The 20507-nt window shown below is 32.9% G+C and overlaps 1 protein-coding gene and 1 pseudogene across 2 annotated transcripts; both read left to right on the top strand.

Annotated features, from left to right (window-relative positions):
• Positions 1-1426: 1426 nt before the first annotated feature.
• LOC111400611 lies at positions 1427-14747 on the top strand (annotated as a pseudogene).
• LOC111402081 (glutamate receptor 3.5-like) lies at positions 14312-20295 on the top strand. 2 transcript variants are annotated; one of them, XM_023030131.1, is made up of 7 exons: positions 14312-14696; positions 15064-15489; positions 16344-17683; positions 18445-18722; positions 18971-19002; positions 19093-19502; positions 19690-20295. In XM_023030131.1, the coding sequence occupies exons 2-7, from the start codon at positions 15201-15203 to the stop codon at positions 20152-20154; spliced, it is 2814 nt and encodes a 937-aa protein (XP_022885899.1). In that variant the 5' UTR covers positions 14312-14696; positions 15064-15200; the 3' UTR covers positions 20155-20295. The 2 variants fall into 2 exon arrangements, with proteins under 2 accessions (XP_022885899.1, XP_022885901.1); XM_023030133.1 differs by having other exon boundaries at positions 14312-15489; positions 19690-19821; positions 19917-20150.
• Positions 20296-20507: the final 212 nt, after the last annotated feature.

The following is a 20507-nucleotide window of genomic DNA, read 5'->3' as shown; positions in this document are numbered from 1 at the left end:
CATCATGAATAGAAGATCAGTTATTTCTAAATAAATGGTCAAGAACCAAGCTGTGTACAGAAAACTATTTTACAGAACTCTTATAGAACTCTCACAGCAGGGAATTGGGTGAATTTTTTGACATTTTCCCACCTGTGTGAGTTGTCTCGTTGAATTTTGTGAAATAAATTTATGTACAAAGGCTTCACTGAATGGTAAATGAATTCACATTGTCCAGTAAGCGTCAAACAGTGAATTTGACCAAGAATAATCAATTGTTAAAATGTCCATTGGTCCACTCTTTTTAAAGTTGGGATTAGGATAGGATTGGAATGCTGCATAGAATAATGACGAAAACGCACCGTCGCACCCCAAAGATGATTCATAGAAGAGTAATATTATTCATAATGAAAACTGTCAGTAGTCGTTCTATGTGGCATACACTTGACAATTTGGTATTTGATATATAGATATGAAGTTAATTTTTTGAATTATACATCAAATAAAAAACTGCCAAGTGTACGCCACATAAGGTGACTGCTGGTAGTTTTCACTGCAAATAGCATTATTCTTCATAGAAACGTCGACGGAGTGTCTCTGTTTGGGTCTGAGGAGACCAAATCCAACTAACATATCATACCATTCTTTTAATTGGAAAAATTGGACATTTGGTATAAAAAAACAAAAAAGGAAATAATTGAATGACTAATGGCAACCACTCTCTAAAGTAGTGGTGCACAAAAAGCATCATTCCACTATTATTTTAGTTTATTAAACCACAAATCCAATCATTCTAAGAGCTCGTTTGACATAATTTTTGAGAAGTAGGAAAAAAAATTTGAGACCCAAAAGTTAATTTTGAACCAATTGGCTAATTTTATGAAAATAATTTTAAATAAAAATTAAAGTAACTTTCTCAAGATGTCCTTAATTTAAAAATTAAAAGCAAAAACTCAATTCAAATGAACTCTAAATCATCTTTCATAAATTAAAATGAACGAGCAATTAAATCAAGGGATTCTAGGAAAGTCCTTGACAATTAAAAGAGCAAAGTTAGTTCATAAGGGTTAAAATTCCGGGCTCTAATGTCTAAATTCTTGACATACATTTGTTGAAATACATGGATTTAATGAATAAAGAAGTTTATTAATGAATTACATCATTAACTAATTATGGGAAATTTAAATTTGCATCCTCTTTATCCACCAAGTACCTAAAAATAATTTTTGCCTATACTCGATAATTTTTTACCAGTCAAATGGATGGAACCACAAGTTAAAGGACAACCAATAATATGAAATCAAAAGAATACGGACCAGTATTGCAATTTTCCCTTGAACTTATTATTATTAGACGTGTTCAAATTTTCCTTGTCAATTGAAAAATCCAAATTCCGTGCCTTTGACACCAACTGTATAAAAACGGAAACTGGAACGAAACGCCATGTATGACTGCGGCCTATGTTGGATCCATTGAGCATATGTACGATGTTGGAGATGTCTGTAATATTTTTAGCATCTTTGAAGTCGATAATTCTAACGATTAGCTTTCTAATCAAGCATTTTGTGTGGATTGGTGTGCTTCGACGGTGGCGGACGCAGATATTTTGAGTTGATCAAACTTGCAAAGAACACATATTTATGTTTATCTCAAATGTCACCAAGTTATTGATTCTTTTTATTTTCAACATCATTTTCATCGCTTTTATCTCGAATAATCCTTTCATTAACATTGTAATCATCAAAAGAAAAAACATATTTACATTTAAATTATTTTTCCATCACAATCAATTCAAGTAAAAAATACAAAATTCACAACAATTTTTAAATGTTATATTATCAACTCATTTTAATTCAAACAAAGAAAAAAATCATTGCATGAATCCATTACCATAAAATCGCCAAAACATGATAGAAATTGGAGCACTTAAGTGGATCTCAATTCCATTTCATAGGAAAATACAAAAGAAATCATCAACAAGAAATAATTTCCCAAGGAATGAGGCTATAAATCTAATTTCTGGAAAAAAAAATGTTGGTGGGTCACTTGACCTATCCCCACTGTGGGTCCATCAGTGTGCTTCGACCCTGTTTGGTCAATGTTCTCCTTGTTGAAATTTTGGGAACCCGTGTCGCTTGTGGATGGCAAGTAGAGGATGATGTTTTTTGTGATATGGAGAGTTTTGGTTATTGTTTGAGGAATTTTTCAATGTAGTCGGACATGTTTTTCCAGGTGAAATTTTGGAACTTTGTTTGTTGCACCGTCGCCAAGTTTTCATTCCATGGACACAGAGGTGGATCTAACAGGGGGGCTAAAGCCCAGCCTTGCCTCCAACCCATGTGGTAGGACAAAAGGATTTTTATAGTTAAATTGGCCCAAATTCAATATTAGCCTGGCTTCCATTTATCCAAATATGATATTAATGAAATGTGAACTTTACCAAATTAGATTTTTATTTATTAATGCATTTTAATTTTAATTACATATTTATAATAAATAAAATTTTATTGATTAGAGCTAAAATAAATTACTTATTTTATTAGTAGGACACACTAAATATTTAGCTAAGCTTAAAGTAATTAAATCTTTTAGTTCTAAAAATATTTTCATATATAACTTATTCATACTTATACGAAAGAAACTTAATTTTGACCATGAAATAGATGTTACTTTCAAAATAAGTAAATTATTTTATATTTAATCTTATAATAAAAAGGATATTTAAAAGAACTTATTCATATATAAATAATAAGATTATGTATATATTATAGAAGTCGATCAAATATGGACGTGAAAGAAACAAATTTTTTTACCCTCGAAATTCCTTGTCTTTGTTTCGCTTTGGGTGGATGCTTTACTTGCCGTGGAATGTGTTGGTATAAAGTCCACATTAAATAGTCTTTTGAGAATGGTGGAGTACAATAAGAGTATGTTTGATTGACATGGAAAATATCACATAAAAAAAATATTTTCCTTGTTTTGAGGAAAACAAAAACCACATTTACTGAAGAAAAATATTTTTCTTAAAAACAAGGAAAATTAGGTATATTTTCAAAAGTTGGAAAATGTTTTTCATGGAAAAAAATAGCAATCAAACATCCAAAGTAGGAATTTGGATGAAAAACTGATATTTTCCATGAAAAATAATTGTAATCAAACACACCCTAACATATTTTCGGTTGCCTTTTTGGGTCAAAACTTTCAGATGTTTGGATTAGCTGGTTGTAAAATTCTTTAAAATAGTACTAATTAAGTTGTTTTTATTTTATTTTATTGGTGGATATATAACATTTGCTTATCTTTATCGTGCTTATATCGGTTTATATATTCTAAGGTGAGCGTAATCTCCTAAACTCGATATATTATAATGTAAGTTTATTTAGAATTTTGAAATTTTAGCCCACCCCAAAATCATTTTGTGGCTTCGCCCTTGCATGGACAGCCTGCAGAGGTTGAGCATCGTAGTATGGTGATTGCTGCTAATTGCTGCTATCACGAGTTGTACAAATACATCGAACCCTAGTGTTATGCTAGGGGCAGGCCTTGTTGCAAAGAAAGCTTCTGAGCTTGATTACAGCTTTTCCGTGTTCTCGTCAATTTTGTTCGGTTGATATGACATTTCTTCTAAATGCCAACTTCTCAGTGACAATTTGCCAGGTGAAACCATGGATAAAAACAAGCCTTGCTTCGGGCTTTGGAGCTGTAACAAAATATCGACAGCAGAGGTATTTCTTGTGATGTTTCTTTTTGAACTATGATCCAGTATTTGTCGGCATATCGTCAAGTAAATATGAGTTCTCTGGATGATGAAGTGAGCTACCGAAATATTTAAATGAGCGTATGGCTGCACAACGTGCATAGGAACCTCGGGAGATTTGGACGTATCAGAAAATGGTATTTTAAAGATGCTTTTGGTCTCTCGTGAATGCCGTAAACCTTAAAACACGTTTGATTAAGTTCAGCAACTTCAGTATCTATTACAGTCCTTCAAGTGGCCTTGAAACTATTGCTATCTAATTGAAAATCTGATGTTTTTGCAGACATTGTTGCTGCTACTGTGCTATCGGGGAATCGAAACTTTGAGGGTCGTGTCCATCCCCTAACAAGAGCAAACTCTCTTGCTTCACCTCCTCTTGTGGTTGCATAAGCCCTTGCTGGCACGGTCAGCACATGCTAAATAATTTGTGGCTATAGTTCTTCACTACGTTATTTGAGAAATGAGTTATATTTGAATGTGAAAGTATATATTTAGGCATCCGAAAGTGGGTTCTATTAGCAGGGATGAAGAACATCATTGAACTAAACCAGAAACATTCAGGCCTAATTGTAAGATAAGCAGGATTGAAACAACATATTCTAATTGTTTCACATGTATATATCGTGAGAAAGACAAGAATGGTGGTTGGGGAGGGGAGTTCATTATCACGAATTTGATACTGAATTACTGACAAGTTTGTCTATATTGGAAGCTGATATATGATTTGTTTTCCTTTTAGTTTTATCCCTTTTTTTGTGTGTGTTGGTGGTTTAAATGGGACTTATGGGAGCTTTTTTCTGAATATAAGATGAATTTGAGAACATATCAATTTTTGAGATCCGTGCCTGGTGTGTCCTCCCATTGTGACTATTGTTAGCCTGAAATCTCATATTAGGGGATGTCAAATTTTACTTGTCATTTTACTATCTTTTGCAGGTTGACATTGACTTTGAGAAACAGCCAATTGGTGCAGGTAAGGATGGTAAGGATGTCTATTTCAAGGATATCTAGCCATCAACTGAAGAGATTGCAGAGGTATGCATTTATTATTTACTCACTGACTATTAAATTTTGAAGTTCTCAAATACAATCCAGTAAGATGAGAACTATGTTTTTCGGCGATTCAATCTAGCGTATTACCTGATATGTTCAAGAGCACTTATGAAGCCATCACGGAGGGGAACCCCATGTGGAATCAGCTATCGGTACCCACTTCCAAGTTATACTCATGGGACTCAAATTCTACTTACATACAGGAGCCACCATACTTTAAGAGTATGACCATGGATCCTCCTGGTCCACATGGAGTACCTACTGCCTGCTCAACTTTGGGGATAGCATTACAACAGATTTCATCTCACCTGCCGGAAGCATCCACAAGGATAGTCCAGCTGCCAAGTATCTTATGGAGAATGGGGTTAACAATGGCTGCCCTAACTATAGGCGAGATAGGCGATCGCCTACGGCCCCATTTTGATGAGGGTCCCAAATTATGTAAGGTTAAATGGTTGACGAAAAACAAAAATTAAATTTCTGAAATTCTTTAAAATAAAATTATCAATATACAAACACAAGAAACTAATAAAAATTGAAAATACAAAAATCTTCATAAAAATATATAAATGGTATAAAGCTTATTACTTACATTTATTTATCATATAAATATATCACAAACATTACTCTCTCTAAGTAATTTGACCATTTATCGTCCAAACATCCATTTTCTTTCCTTAACCAAACAAAAATGTCTGTTTGTTTCTTCAAATTCCACGTCCAACAGTAACCTATCATAATTTTTTTCAACCAAACGAGAAATGAATTATCTTACGTGGACTTAAAATTTTGAAAATTCAATGTAATAGATTAGTCTAGTATAACTACGTAGCCTTACAAATTTTTCAATTTGTCCTTTATCTTCAAAACATATATTACAAAGTTTATAGATTGTTATTATTATTGTTTTACTTTAATCTCATGATAATAACATTTTAGATGCTTGTTAAAGGTACTTTGAATTTAATAATTCTTTGTTTGTGTTCATACTTCTCAGTTTTAAATTAATTTAGTATGAATTAATATAAAATTAGGAGTTCATTTGTCTTTTATCGTCATTTTCATTATTTTGTTATACAGTATCTCGCAGTCAACATTATTTGATTTTCTACATAAATCACACAAATACACATTCAATTTTGTTTTAAATAGTTCCAGTGAGAAAATGATTAAAGAAACGAAAAAACCCTTTTGCCATTACATTTTAATTTAATATACCAAACTCCACTTATAATTTATATTGCATGTTAACTTTTGACATTTCGTTATTTTCCTTTTCAAATTTTGGGGGTTAGTTATGAGTATTAGATTTTTCATGATTATATTAAAGCTGATCTTTCTATTGGTTTGAGTCCCCATGAGAAAGGGAAAAGCGTTCATCCTATACAGCAGGAGAAGGAAGTCTTGCCCGCAATCCCATCATTCTCTATAGGAAGGCTCAAGTAAAATATGATGATTTTTCTTCAATAGGGCCCCATATTTAAAGTTGGCATAGGGCCCCTCAAAATATTATGGTCGGCCCTGGGGGTTAATCGCAAGGATTTCAACTCCTATGGCAGTCGTTGTGGTAATGATGAAATAATGGCTGGGGGAACTTTCGCAAATATCCGTCTTGTGAACAAGTTATTGAATGGGGAAGTTGCTCCAATGACAGTTCACATTCCCACAGGAGAAAAACTTTATGTTTTTGATGCTGCAATGGTGATTTTCTAGATCTCATTTCATCTGTGTCACACATTATATTTCTTGTTTGTAAAACAAGAAATATATGCCAAGGTTTAAATATAGATGAGAGTGAAATTGAGAAGAAAATGAGGCTTTGGTAGGTATTCATGTGGATTTCTGTCAATGTAGTATAAAAATGTTATTTGGAGAATATCTCTGACGCAAATCGAGTCATAATGGAAACAAGCATGTAATGTCGGGACAGAAACAAACATTAAGAGTGTGTTTGATTGACATGGAAAATATCACTTAGAAAAGAAAATATTTTCCATCTTTTGTGGAAAATAAAAACCACCTCTACCCAAGGAAAATAATTTCCTTAAAAACAAGGAAAATTAGGCATATTTTCAAAAGTTGGAAAATGTTTTTCATGGAAAAAAAATAGCAATCAAACACTCTAAGTAGGAATTTGGGTGGAAAACTGATATTTTCTATGAAAAATAAATATAATCAAACACTGTAGGGTGTCGTGCAATGTCTTAACCATAGATTCGAGAAAGATGAAGTGAGAGTGTAGTCTTTTGAAAAAATGAAAGAGTAGAAAATTCGTTTGAGTGGATCCATTGCTGCTATTGATAGAATTTTAGGACATCGCCTTAATGTAGGACTTCATGCAAATGTCTTACCTGTACAGAACTGGAGCCGGCTCTACGTGAATACCTTATGTAGTTTTAAAAAATTCATATTTAACGAGAGTGTATTCAATTGGGACTTTTGAAAATTTTGATAGACTTTTTAAGTGATAACTTTGTGAAATTTGTGGATTTTATATAAATTTGTACAAAATTAGTGGGAATTTTTCGTAGACTTCTATGGACTTTCGTTTTAAAACTTTTATAAATTTTATAGAATTCAAAAGATTTTTGAAAACTTTCATTTGTAATAGAATTCACATGGATATATTACAATAATTTGAATTTATCACATACGAGGTGTTGTTTTTCACAATTTTTCGTATAATTAAAAAATAAATAAAAATTAAAGAATTAAAATTTAAAACCTTAATTAAATAAATAATAATCGATAAAAAAAATTTAATATTATGTATTATTAATATAGTATACCTTTAAAGAATAAATAAAAAATTAATATATTTAAATTTAATTATAATTTTGTCTCTATAAAATTTTATAATTTAATTAAAAATAAATATTTTTCACAAAAAATAATGAAAAAAGAAAAAAAATTATAAAAATCTAATTTAATTTTTTATTAGAAAACAGATATAAACAATAAGAGAGAAAAAGAAAAATAGAAACACATATAATCAATAGAAAAAAAAATAAATTTTATTCATAACTCTAATGTTCGTGGAAGAGAAATATTAAAAAATATATTAATTTCTTTCTTTTTTTGTGAAAGTCTTCCAAAATCTTGTGATTAATGAGAGATAATTTTTGAGATTTTATTTTAATACTTTTCGCTTAAAAGTTAGTACCTTGTAGACTTTAATAAAAGTTTCTAAAAATCATTAAAATTTAAATACTCCGAGACCTATAGAAATTTTTAAAAAGTTTTAATTGAATACATTGTGATTTAGAAACTTTTTAAAAGTCTATAAAAGTCTCAAATGAATACACCAATACTTTCAAATAGTCTTAAAAAGATTTACTATGAATAAACCTAAACTCTCTAAATTCCAAAAAATCATTAGAAGTCTTAATTGAATACACTTTCTTAAATGTCAAGTTATATATTTAGTTGAGGTGTTACATGCGAATATCGATTAAAAAAATTGTGAAAATTTCAAGAAAAATGGCCCTTTTTTGAAGGGGAAGTGGGGGAACGGGAGGTACCAATACTTGAATTATCATCTTGAGCCCCTTTTTTCGTTTTTCTTTACTTCTTCGTAGCAAACATTATTTATCTCTACTTAATAATTTCACGAAAATATAAATTATTCATTCTTTGGCATTTAACTAAATAAGACTCAATCAAGTAAATCACCCAAGAGCCATGGTAAATGTGAAAAATGAGTTTGGACAGTCCCAAGTTTAAGAGATTAGGTCCAAGTCTGCGGTCATAATAAATTAAAAGTAATGTTATATAGTATAAGTGGTGTTTAACTTCAATCTATGTGTGAATATAAGATCAAATCAATTAAATGTGTCTATATCCATATATTTAATCTAATCTATTGTTTAATATCACTTGTATTGACACTTAAAATTAATGTTAAATATCACTAATACTAACATTATTCTAGTAAAATGTGCGACCCTAATTTTGCACAAAGCCATCGATATTATTTTGATGCCAATCACCTATTGTTTGTGGCCTTTTGGTTCACTATGCCTAACTATTATTATTATTATTTTAAAAATTAATTAAGAAAATAAAATTTTGGAAAACTGCATTGTTCATCTTTAATATATTGACCTAGTAGAAGAAACACATTATTTGGAAACCTCTTATTATAATTGCATAATCAATCTCCAAAATCAAGATTTCTTCCCTCTAAATTTCGACTAATTTGTTTGCATGTACCTCAGATGAATATGACTCGTTTGAAGTTTCTAGCTACTAATTTAAGTTGAAAATTTGGTTTTACAAAATTGAACATGTGAGGAATAAGTTATGTCTTGACAAATAATTAAATATCTTTTATTAATAAATCGAATTATATAGATATGTTAAAGACTAATTTGGTTATTTTTAAAGGTGAAATGTCGTACTATTTGTCACACCCCTAAATTAACATTGATATCTATACACAACCTAGATATAGAATTTTACATATTTTTTTTTTTTGAGTTTGTTAACTTCTAATCATCTGTGACACGATCATAAAACATATCGAAACCCAAAATCATATCGCCATAATCCAACATATATATTCTGAGCTTATAAACATGTCTATAGGCCATTTCAAAAGTACACTATATAGGATTCCAAAATATAACCCTACAGATGGCAGCCTACAAAATAACCCTACAGGTCGTCATCCATGTACATCGAACTCTGGAATCCTGTAGGAGCTCCACAGCTAGCCATGCTCTCTATGTAGTTCCATGTTCACCTACAATGCAAGAACTACATAAGCTAATGCTTAGTATGCAAAATCATGCATGCCCTGAACATGAGTAATAACAACATATGACACCATACCATTTACTTTAAATATCACGATAAAAATATCATATTTCAATGTTCGTCAAAGTCGACTAGAAATCATTTCACTTGAAATCTTTCATTTCATTGGGCCCTTTACCCACCTACTATGCACCGGATAGAACTCTGCATAATATCAATATCAATAATCAAATGGCCAGTATGAAATCGACACCGACAAGTGGACCATCCTTTCGTGACCACTAAAGGCCCATCCCCTGACTGCCCCTATGATCACCCAAGAAGTCTCCCACCTGGCAGCGCCAATAATCATAACAAGGGCATAGTCGAGTGGTCCGCCCTCCCGTGATCACTAAAGGCCCATCCCCTATCTACCTTTGCAATCACCCAGGAAGTAACACCCGCAATGCTAAACATATCACATAAGCATGCCTCACATGCCTCGGTGCCCTAGTAGTGGTCAATAAAACATTTATAATGAAACTCACTTTGAAATCATATTTTGCATGCAGTATTTTCAATCATGTTACATGTCGTGCATGCATATGAAAATGCTCATAAATGAAAATCGATGTCAATAGGTTACGCAATCTCATACTCAATGATAGTAACCACCATATTATGTGTTATAAGCCTCTTATCAAAGTTATGTAGATATTTCAACATTACTATGTCACATATACTAGGTTCTTGCATTGTAGTTGCAAATGGATTTTCACTTACCTTTCATCTTTGTGTGTGCAAGTTCCTATGAAGATTAGATCAATATCCTTTTTGACTCGAAGTCAAAAAATCACCTGTATTACCATTTAATATTAAAGAGAATCCTCAATTTAATAACCTTAACGCACAAAATCCCAAAATACGTCCATTCTCACCAAAATAATTTAGACGGAATCATCATTTCAAGTTACCGATGGCATTACAAACTAATCCAATAAGTCTCGCTATCTCTCGAGTCCAATTATGAACGTCAACGTCATCCAATTGTTTTCAACAACCTAGTATTCCTTAGGATATATTTTCTAGGCCCAAGAGTTCATTAGGGGACATCTAAATGTTGAAATCACATTAAATACCCAAATGGACAGAATCTGACACTCCCTACTTACATATAAAAACGTTCATATTGATATATATAAGTTAAACACTAAGTATCATCCCAAAATCAAGGTATAAATCACTCAATCCAGCAATTCCTCATCTCTGTCCAGATTAATTTCTTTCAAATTCTTGCCATTAATTACCCCTATTTAGGCATCATAACATCATTAACAACACTCCAAATTAATCACAAACAACTTCAGATGTTCAAGAAATCATAAACCCCTTAAGAAATAATAGAAACAAACCTCAAAACTGTGGAGTAACAAAGCTGTTCAGAAATTCCAGCTTCTTGCTTCTAATTCTCTTTGGCTGTTTCACCCTCTTTTCACTTGGAATCACTTAGGGACGAGTTCAGGGAGCTAATATATTATCTAGGAGGTAAATGAGTGGTCTTTAAATAGTTGAAGTCGTGCATATTACTTAAGGATTAAGAATGTCATAGGCTGCAACCACCTCAAGCAATCAAGGTGAGTCACTAAGCTGGAGCTGTCATCTTGGCTGCAATACTTGACTTTTCTACCATTATTTTTGTGTCCATTTATGATATTTAAGATATATATTCATCCTATATTAAGTCCTTAGGGATTAGACACGAAATTTATGCCTTAGGGTTGAAGCAATTATATATTAAAGTGAAAATCCCCTAGCATGAGCTGTCCAAGTAGGAGGTGGCTTCTTGCAGCCAACTTTGACTTCTCCCTTGCACCATATGGAGCCATATGTGACTTATAAGAGTTATAAATATCTTGTGTAAAGTTCTAAGGACTTATAGGACATGTTGGAGGCTTAAGGTTGAAGGAATTGAGTGCTAAAATGACAAACATCCCAAGCGCGAGGTGTTCAATCATGAGGTGGTCACTTGTAGCAAAATCTGATTTTATATCTATCTTTGCAGGCACAAACCAAGTATCCTCGGCTTATTTTGACATGTTTGCAATCCATTTCGCTTGTCCTAAGATCCCAAAGTATTTCATAGAACTAATTCCTCAACCGTTCATTTAATTTCTTACCCGATTCTCAACCGATTTCAACAATTCGCACCTTAATATTTATAATGTCATATAAGACATATATATTACGTTGTGATAATGTCACTTCATCCCTCATGTCCCAAATATGTGAATTACCTATCTAGGGTTTAAGGTGACCTCGATTAGCCGAATGGAAAGCTTGAACCTTCGTTGATACAAATTTTCGGCCTTTCAAATATTACATTACTTACCAAGCCAATCTCCAACATTTAGTTAATCTAACTTTCTATCATAGCTCAATATAAAATTCACCACCTAAATCGAAGAGTCGAAGGTTATCACCATGTAAAGATTTTAAAGCCTTGATGATCAAATGCATCGTTTTAAGAGAAGGCAATCAGGAAATTGATACAAATGACAATGTAATTAGCATGTAATGCATGAATCATATTGGCCAAATGTAGAACGTGAAGTTCGGGGTATTACACTATTGCTTTTTGTTGAATAATTTGATGCATAATTTATATTCCGCTAATAAAAAATATGAGTACGCAAATATGATAGAGTAACAACTTACCACAACCATGGTACGTAGGAGATGAAATGAAGCGAGGTATGCGAATGTAAATCTCTTTAAGATTGATTTCACACCCTACACAGGTGCTAACATGATCAAATGGACGTTCATCTCCCAAAATACAATATTTCTTCCAAAATTAATAAAGCACAATATTAATTTCGCCAGACGAATCAATACATGACTGTACTCTTCTAGAGCAGAAGATATCAACCATGAAACTAAGAAATAATTTGAAAATTACTTTGACATAAATTGGAGAAGGAAAGAATTAAAAATCAATTATATGAAATTGATCTGAAGTGAAGAAAAATGAACAAGGAAGGTCATATTTATAGATTTGTACGTGTTTGGTCGGTCATATCTTATGGCAAACTAATTCCAGCCATTAGACACACCATTTCAAAATGTTACACTCATTTGAAACAACTCTTTGATATGCACTATTTGCATTTGAAGGGTCGTGTCCAATCGACGTATCTATTGGAGACGTTTCCAATTCACACATTTTTAATCCTCATATTACCCTAATATTCCAACACTTTTCAACCTGTTAAGGGTAAAATTTAAAATAGAGATTGAGTTATTTCTTTTTATAAGTTTGAATTTTTAAAATGGAACTCCAAATTTAGCATTTGTTTGGACTTCTTTTTAATTACTAAAAAGTTATTTCTCAGAGTAAAGTATTAATATTAATCACACAATTTCATAGGAACCATAATTACCACCCATTTACCAGTCACTCGTGTTTACCAACTTATAATTTTTAGCAACTAAAAGAAAATTCAAACGAAGGCCTAATATGATATCATAAGCTCATTAAACTCAAATGAACAATTTATTTTATTTAAAGCTTACAGGAACACTTGAATTCAAAAATTAGTGTTCTCAAATAAGCTACTATTTTGCATGGTACTTAAGAGTAAAATTCAACAAAGCGCTTAGGCAACCCCTTTTAATAAGGGATGATAATATTCGCACTACATTTTTTATTTATTGTATTACATTTTAATTGCGATGAATGTTTCTACCTTTATTTTTTGACACACTTGTGACTCCAACTTTTTTTTGTTTTTTGGGTCATATTTTATCCTTAACCTTCAATTAACTACGCATCTTGCACATAATAATAATTTTTATCCAAATATTCTATTGGTGTGCTTTGACATGAAGGGACAAATATTTTCTCGACTTCTATAAACTTTTTTACTATTTAAAAATATTATGGGGCAAATAAGGTTTTTTTTTTTTTTTTATGCTCTCCTAACATATTATTTGAAGGCAATACAATGTTGAGAATAAAAATGCAATAAAGAAAAGTTAGGAACATAAAATATGACAATGAACAAATATGGAAGACCTTTGTTACATTTACAACATAAAAAATGAATGTAAAATGTTTAACATAGATTTTGAGAATAGATTTAGCGAAAAATAAATATTTTTTTCTAAGAATGAGTAGTAAAAAAATAAAAAAATAAAAAAATAAGGATCTACATGTAAAATTATTTTATCGAAAGTATTTGTGATTAAAAATAAATTTTAAAAAAAATAAAGAAGTTGTACCAAACAGGGGCAGGATGCAACCACCTGATCTTAAATAACCCCCAGTCTAAAACCTGTGTAGGCGGCCGTGGCGAGCACTGTCCAAACATGCTCGTCAGCCAGTTTTACATATGTGAGATTATATATTAAAAAGATTAATTTATTTATAAAAGAACATTTGATGAATTATAAATATCAAATTTAAATTTAGAAACTTAAAATTTCTATGTAATATAATAACGCAGTCTATTTTGACTTTTTATTTTGTTTTTCTCCAGAAATATTTGTTTCTTTTTTATATTTTAATTTGACATAATTTTTTTATATATTAATTGCCAATCAACAATCATATTTATCTTGTAAATATGGAATTGAAAATATATATGTAGAGAATTTTCAAATATTGGTTATCAATCAAGTGAGGTTTGAATAATTTAAAAAATAGGATATTAATTTGACTATCTTTCTTTTTTAACTTATTTTTAAGCACCAGCTCCTTCAAAAAAAAAAATGAAAAAAAAAAAGAAGGAACAATTTACATTTAGATTGTCTTTTAGAGATGTTCTCAATCTGAATTTTGATTTTATAGGGCGAAGATAACCATCTACCGGGCATCCCAAGGATTCGAGTTGGGAATAAAAACAAGAACAAGTACCCAGCATTTAACTGGACCCTGCTCGATGCCATTTTTAAGATTTTAGTGTTCATTGCTTCAGCATTTTTTGTTTGAACATTATATTTATAAATATACAGTCAATTTGAAATATTAGATATATAACACGTTATGCTTTGATTCCTTTGAATAATAGTAATATTCTTCTGCATACTCTTAAGCATATTTAGCTGCAAACCTCAATTTTAGAATCTTACTGGTGGGCTTTTGAGCTCTGTATTGATGAATGCTCTTCTGGTAATATATATGGCCACCCAGCAATCATATGCAGTTGCTGATTATATTTAGATTCTTTGCACAGTTCATTTATTTATCCACGTATGCATTAATATAAGTAAATATGTTTCCTTAAACTTAATATACAAGTTTTTATTCCAGTTTATTAGAAATTTTGCTCATTTGTGCTGGTGCATGATTTGGTACTAAACCAAAATTTTTACTAAACTTAGAAGTTCAGAACAGGGGGAAAAAAAAAGTTACTTATTGTTTCTGTTCAGGAAATTGTGTTACCATTGCTTTGGCCATGTTGGTATTTAGTGACTAAGGCTGGAAGCTGATTTTATGTATAATTCATGTTGATTATTGTACTTTTGTAATTGAATAGTGATGAACCTACCTCTCTTGATTGGAGATTGGGATTATACTTTGACTAGGCATGTAAAGGTATCGGGTGCTTAATTTCTTGATATGATGGTGAGTTGATTTGAAGAATCAATCAATAGTTTTCTGGCTTTATTGGAAATGGAGTTCCATGTACATGTGAGGAGAGCATTGCTGTTGTTGAATTTTTGTGTATGGGTGTCTACGGAAGCCATTGGCATGACTAAAAATGATAGTGCTCCTTCTACACCAAGGGTGGTGAATATTGGAGCTTTGTTCACATTCAATTCGACTATTGGACGATCAGCAAAGCCAGCTCTTCTCGGGGCAATTGAATATGTCAATTCTGATTCTACCATTCTTAATGGCACAAAGATTAACCTCATTCTGCAGGATACTGATTGCAATGGATTTCTTGGAACCATTGAAGGTAATATATCTAGTTAGTATAACTTTTTTGTCTTTTAACGAGTAACGACACCAGGTGAACAACCCTCGAACAGTTCAATATTTTAAATGATATCTTTCACTATCTTGTATAGCTTAGGTTCACAAGAGAAATCTTCCTCAAGTTGTGTCTACTCCTTACTTTAATTAGTTTTGGAGGCAATTTCTTGATTATCATTATGTCTATTCATGATGAGAGTCTTGTTGATAGTATAAAAACTAACCTCTCATACTGCAAGACATGAATCAACACCTAAGGCATTGATTGAACACATGAAATTCATCAGCACAGCAAATCCATGGTCCAATTGCTGAAGTTCTAGTCGACATGAATTATTTTGTCTCCACTCTGCTCTCCACATATTTTTATGAAGAAGAAATTTTACCTCTTTTTGCTAGCATAATGGTAAAGGGAAATAGTATGTTTGTTTTTTATGTAGAACGTTCTTCTACTTCATGGACCATTATTGGAAAGATAAACTCCCAGGAATTCTTATGACTTCCCAATTTTTATTCAAGTTGATGCATGATAGCAGGTGTTTCTATTATGCTTTAGATGAACCAAAACAGGAATACGTGAAAGACGAAGACAACTACAATGTTCTACTTTGCCTGTCTGTCACATCTTCGAGCTGCTTAGTTTTAATGTTACAAAAGAACTTCAGTTCTAGTGGGAAGATATCTATTTATTTGTTACTCATATATGTAGAAATGATGTTGGTTTTGTTTGTTGTGAAGTTAAAAATGCATTACAAGTTCAGCACACTCTTTCTTGCCTGGTAATATTTTGATAATGAAAAATGAGAAAAGCTTGACAGAGGATCCTTGCTTGTGTAGCTATGCAGTTGATGGGTAAAGGAGTGGTTGCTGCAATTGGCCCACAGTCCTCTGGAATAGCCCATGTTATTTCACATGTCGTGAATGAACTTCAGGTGCCACTTTTGTCATTCGGGGCTACAGATCCAACTCTTTCTTCTCTGCAGTACCCATACTTCCTCCGTACTACGGTAAGTGATCATTTCCAGATGTATGCAATTGCTGATTTGGTGCAGCATTTTGGATGGAGAGAAGTAGTTGCCATCTTTGTTGACGATGATTATGGTAGAAATGGGATTTCGGTTTTGGATGATGCACTTAATAAGAACCGTGCTAAGATTTCTTACAAAGCTGCATTGCCTCCTGGAGCTTCAATAACTGACATTTACAGCGTATTGGTTGAAGTAAACTTGATGGAATCTCGTGTTTTTGTGGTACATGTAAATCCCGACTCTGGTCTTACAATTTTTTCATCAGCTAAGAGTCTCGGAATGATGAACACAGGTCATGTTTGGATTGCTACTGATTGGCTTCCTTCTCTTCTAGATCCTTTAGTATCCACTAGTCCCAATAGAATGGATTTTATACAAGGGGTTATTGCACTCCGCCGTCATACCCCAGATTCTGATCTGAAAACAAATTTTACTTCTTGGTGGAAAAATTTGAAGAATAAGGAAACCCTGAACTTTAATTCTTACGCTCAGTACGCATATGATTCTGTGTGGTTACTTGCTCGAGCTCTTGATATATTCTTCAACGAGGGTGGAGTTGTGAGTTTTTCTGATGACCCCAAATTGCAAGATACCAATGGAAGTTCCCTGAATCTAACAGGACTTCGAATTTTCGATCAAGGCTCGGAGTTACTTCAGATACTTACTGCAATGGATTTCACAGGTGTAAGTGGACAAATTAAGTTTGATACAGATAATAATTTGATTCATCCAGCATTCGACGTCATTAACATTGCGGGAACTGGGTTACGCAACCTTGGTTATTGGTCAAATTACTCAGGTTTCTCGATTGATGCTCCAGAAATTTTATATACAAGTCTCCCCAACACTTCCACGAGTAATCAACATCTTTACGATGTAATATGGCCAGGAGGAACTACAACAAAGCCTCGTGGATGGGTGTTTCCCGATAATGGGAGGCCTTTGCGAATTGCAGTACCTCATCAGGTTACTTATCCAGAATTTGTGACTAAAGACGAAGGACCATTAGGGGCCAAAGGATATTGCATTGACGTTTTTGAAGCAGCCATACAATTGTTGCCTTATCCTGTTCCTCATCAATACATCTTGTATGGTGATGGTAGAAGAAACCCTTCATATAACAGCCTTGTGGAAGGCGTTGCTCAAAATGTAAGTACTATCTTCCTAATTTTATGCAGTACAAAAAGTAAGTTCCTAATATAACTTGGGAAATGAAAGAAATTTGTAAATGAGTGATGACAAGAAATGAAAAGTGCTAATGTCTTGTTTGGTAAAGAGGATTGTCCAGCACAGGGAAGTATTAAAAGAAGAAAAAAAGCTAATATCTTGTCCTCTGTACTTTCCATCCATTTCAGTATTTTGTGCCGAACATGCCATTATTGAATACTCAAAATAAGAATAAGACTGCATTGAATTTAGGAAGGAATTCTATTCAATCTTGCCTACCATTTTGCTTAATTCATTGGCCTAGACTGTAGTCATAATGTTAACATGACTACATGTTCTGTTGTAAGATTATAATTTCTTTCTTTGGAACTATTTCAGCTCACGTACAATTTTTGTTTTTGCTCTTTAAAGGAATGTTACAGCGGAAATTCACTCCTCATATTGCTCGAGTAAAATGACGAACTATTAAACTATATCAGACTTAGGTTATGAAATCTAATAAATTTGTCTGCCTTTTATGCAGGAGTACTTACTCTATGTTTCCACAAATTTAATCTGTTGCACAGACTCAGATGTTTCTTCTCACGTCTGTGTGTGCTCTTTGTGGTATCCACTTCATTTGCAAAGCTGCTCTCTGCAATATCTAAATAGCTCCTCTTAATACTTGTGCGGTGGAGAGTCAGAAGTTTCTATAATGTTTTTACCTTTGACTGTAACTTATTTTACTTGCTTTGTTTTAACAGAAATATGATGCAGTTGTTGGGGATGTTACTATTACAACAAATAGGACAAGAATTGTGGACTTTACGCAGCCTTACATGGAATCAGGGCTTGTTGTAGTGGTTCCTGTCAAAGAGATTAAATCCAGTCCATGGGCATTCCTCAAGCCATTTTCTTGGCAAATGTGGTGCCTAACTGGGTTATTTTTTCTTTTCGTGGGATCTGTCGTTTGGATTCTTGAGCACCGAACGAATCCTGAATTTCGAGGTCCTCCACGGCAACAGCTCATAACAGTCTTTTGGTTAGTATCTCGTCTTTTGGTTAGTGTCTCTAGACTTGTCAAGACCCAAGACTAACATCTAGGTACTAAGTTGTATGTAGAAGTTGTCCCTTGCCCTGTATCCTAAGAAAGAGCTATGCACAGTTACTAGTGAATCTATTCTAGAGTTTCTTCTTTGTGAGATGATTTGGATTTGAACCCAATGAATTTCGACTTGACTTGAATTTGATTTTGAAGGGTGTATACTAACTTGTAACTCAATCTTTCAGGTTTAGTTTCTCAACAATGTTTTTTTCACATAGTAAGTACATTCTATCAATCTATTTTGCTAAGTGACAGCAAAATCCTGCTTGAGATTCCTAACACTCCAATTGAATTGGATTTCATGCAGAAGAAAACACCATAAGCACTCTGGGACGTTTGGTGTTGATATTGTGGCTTTTTGTGGTGTTAATTATCAATTCAAGCTATACAGCTAGTTTGACATCAATTCTCACAGTGCAGCAGTTGACTTCACGAATTCAAGGGATTGACAGTCTGATAACCAGTTATGATCCAATAGGGATCCAAGATGGATCGTTTGCATATAATTATCTTATCGATGAGTTGAACATTGCAGAGTCGAGGCTTCGAATATTGAAAACCCAAGATGACTACGTTAATGCCCTTCAGCTAGGTCCAAATCGTGGTGGGGTTGCTGCCATTGTTGATGAGCTTCCTTATATTGAGCTATTCTTGGCCAACACGAAGTGCATATTCAGTATTGTGGGACAAGAGTTTACTAAAAAAGGATGGGGATTTGTAAGTATTTTATAGTTACTATTTTCCTTGGCTTGTGTGGGAAGGTATATTAGACAGTGCTCGACAATATTAAACAAGAAAAAGAACTTAAAGGGTTACTTTAAAGCTTAGCCATGTAGTTTGCAGTTTGTACATTCACCTTGCAGTGAGATGTTATCTAAAACTAGTTATGGAATTCATCATGCAGGCATTTCAACAGGATTCTCCATTGGTGATTGATCTGTCAACTGCGATCCTTCAACTTTCAGAAAATGGAGAGCTTCAGAGAATCCATGATAAATGGCTGACGCAAAATGAATGCTCTGTGCAAGCCAAGCAAGTAGGCGAGAGCCGGCTTTCCCTCGAGAGCTTCTGGGGCCTGTTTCTTATATGTGGAATTTCCTGCTTCATTGCATTGATAGTCTTTTTCTGCAGGGTTTATGGGCAGTACAATAGATATAGTGGAGACATGGAGCAACAAGACATCGAGGAAGCTGAACCTGCAACAACACGTCCTAGTAGACGCATCCTTGCCACCAAGAGCTTCAAGGACCTGATTGATTTTGTCGATAAGAAAGAAGTTGAAATTAAGGAGATTCTTAGAAGGAAGAATAGTGATTTGAAGAGTCAACTGAGTCAAGTATCTGATGGACAATATGACTCGCCACCATGAGAAAGATTTTTCTTGTTTTTCCTTAGCTATATGCTAGTTAGTAGTAATGGTCCCATTATGTAGCATTACATTCTCAGTTTCTGAGGATGTATGTACAACTTGTAATTAAATGGTAAGTCATTATTTATGAATTTATGAATGTCTAGTGCTTTTTCAATGATAATACTAATTTAAGTAATTATTGTTTAATGCATACACACAACCAACTAAACACTTACTGTATCCTATTGACTAATCAATTAATTAAAGATGCACCAACAAACATTTAACCTACTAAAAGTTGTGAAGTAAAAGCAGTTAGTTACTCATATGTTCTTTATAAATTCACTAATTTAGGAACGAATAAATGAATA

The sequence above is a fragment of the Olea europaea genome, chromosome 10 (assembly GCF_002742605.1).
Source record: "Olea europaea var. sylvestris chromosome 10, O_europaea_v1, whole genome shotgun sequence".
NCBI classification, from domain to species: domain Eukaryota; kingdom Viridiplantae; phylum Streptophyta; class Magnoliopsida; order Lamiales; family Oleaceae; genus Olea; species Olea europaea.
This window is presented reverse-complemented; position numbering and strand designations above follow the sequence as displayed.

What these genes read in the sequence shown, in the direction of transcription:
- LOC111402081 (XM_023030131.1), top strand. Translation starts at nt 15,201, where the DNA reads ATGGAGTTCCATGTACATGTGAGGAGAGCATTGCTGTTGTTGAATTTT. An exon ending in TGGAAGGCGTTGCTCAAAAT is followed by an intron (nt 17,684 to 18,444) that starts GTAAGTACTATC and finishes TTGTTTTAACAG; the next exon opens with AAATATGATGCAGTTGTTGG. An exon ending in AACAATGTTTTTTTCACATA is followed by an intron (nt 19,003 to 19,092) that starts GTAAGTACATTC and finishes GATTTCATGCAG; the next exon opens with AAGAAAACACCATAAGCACT.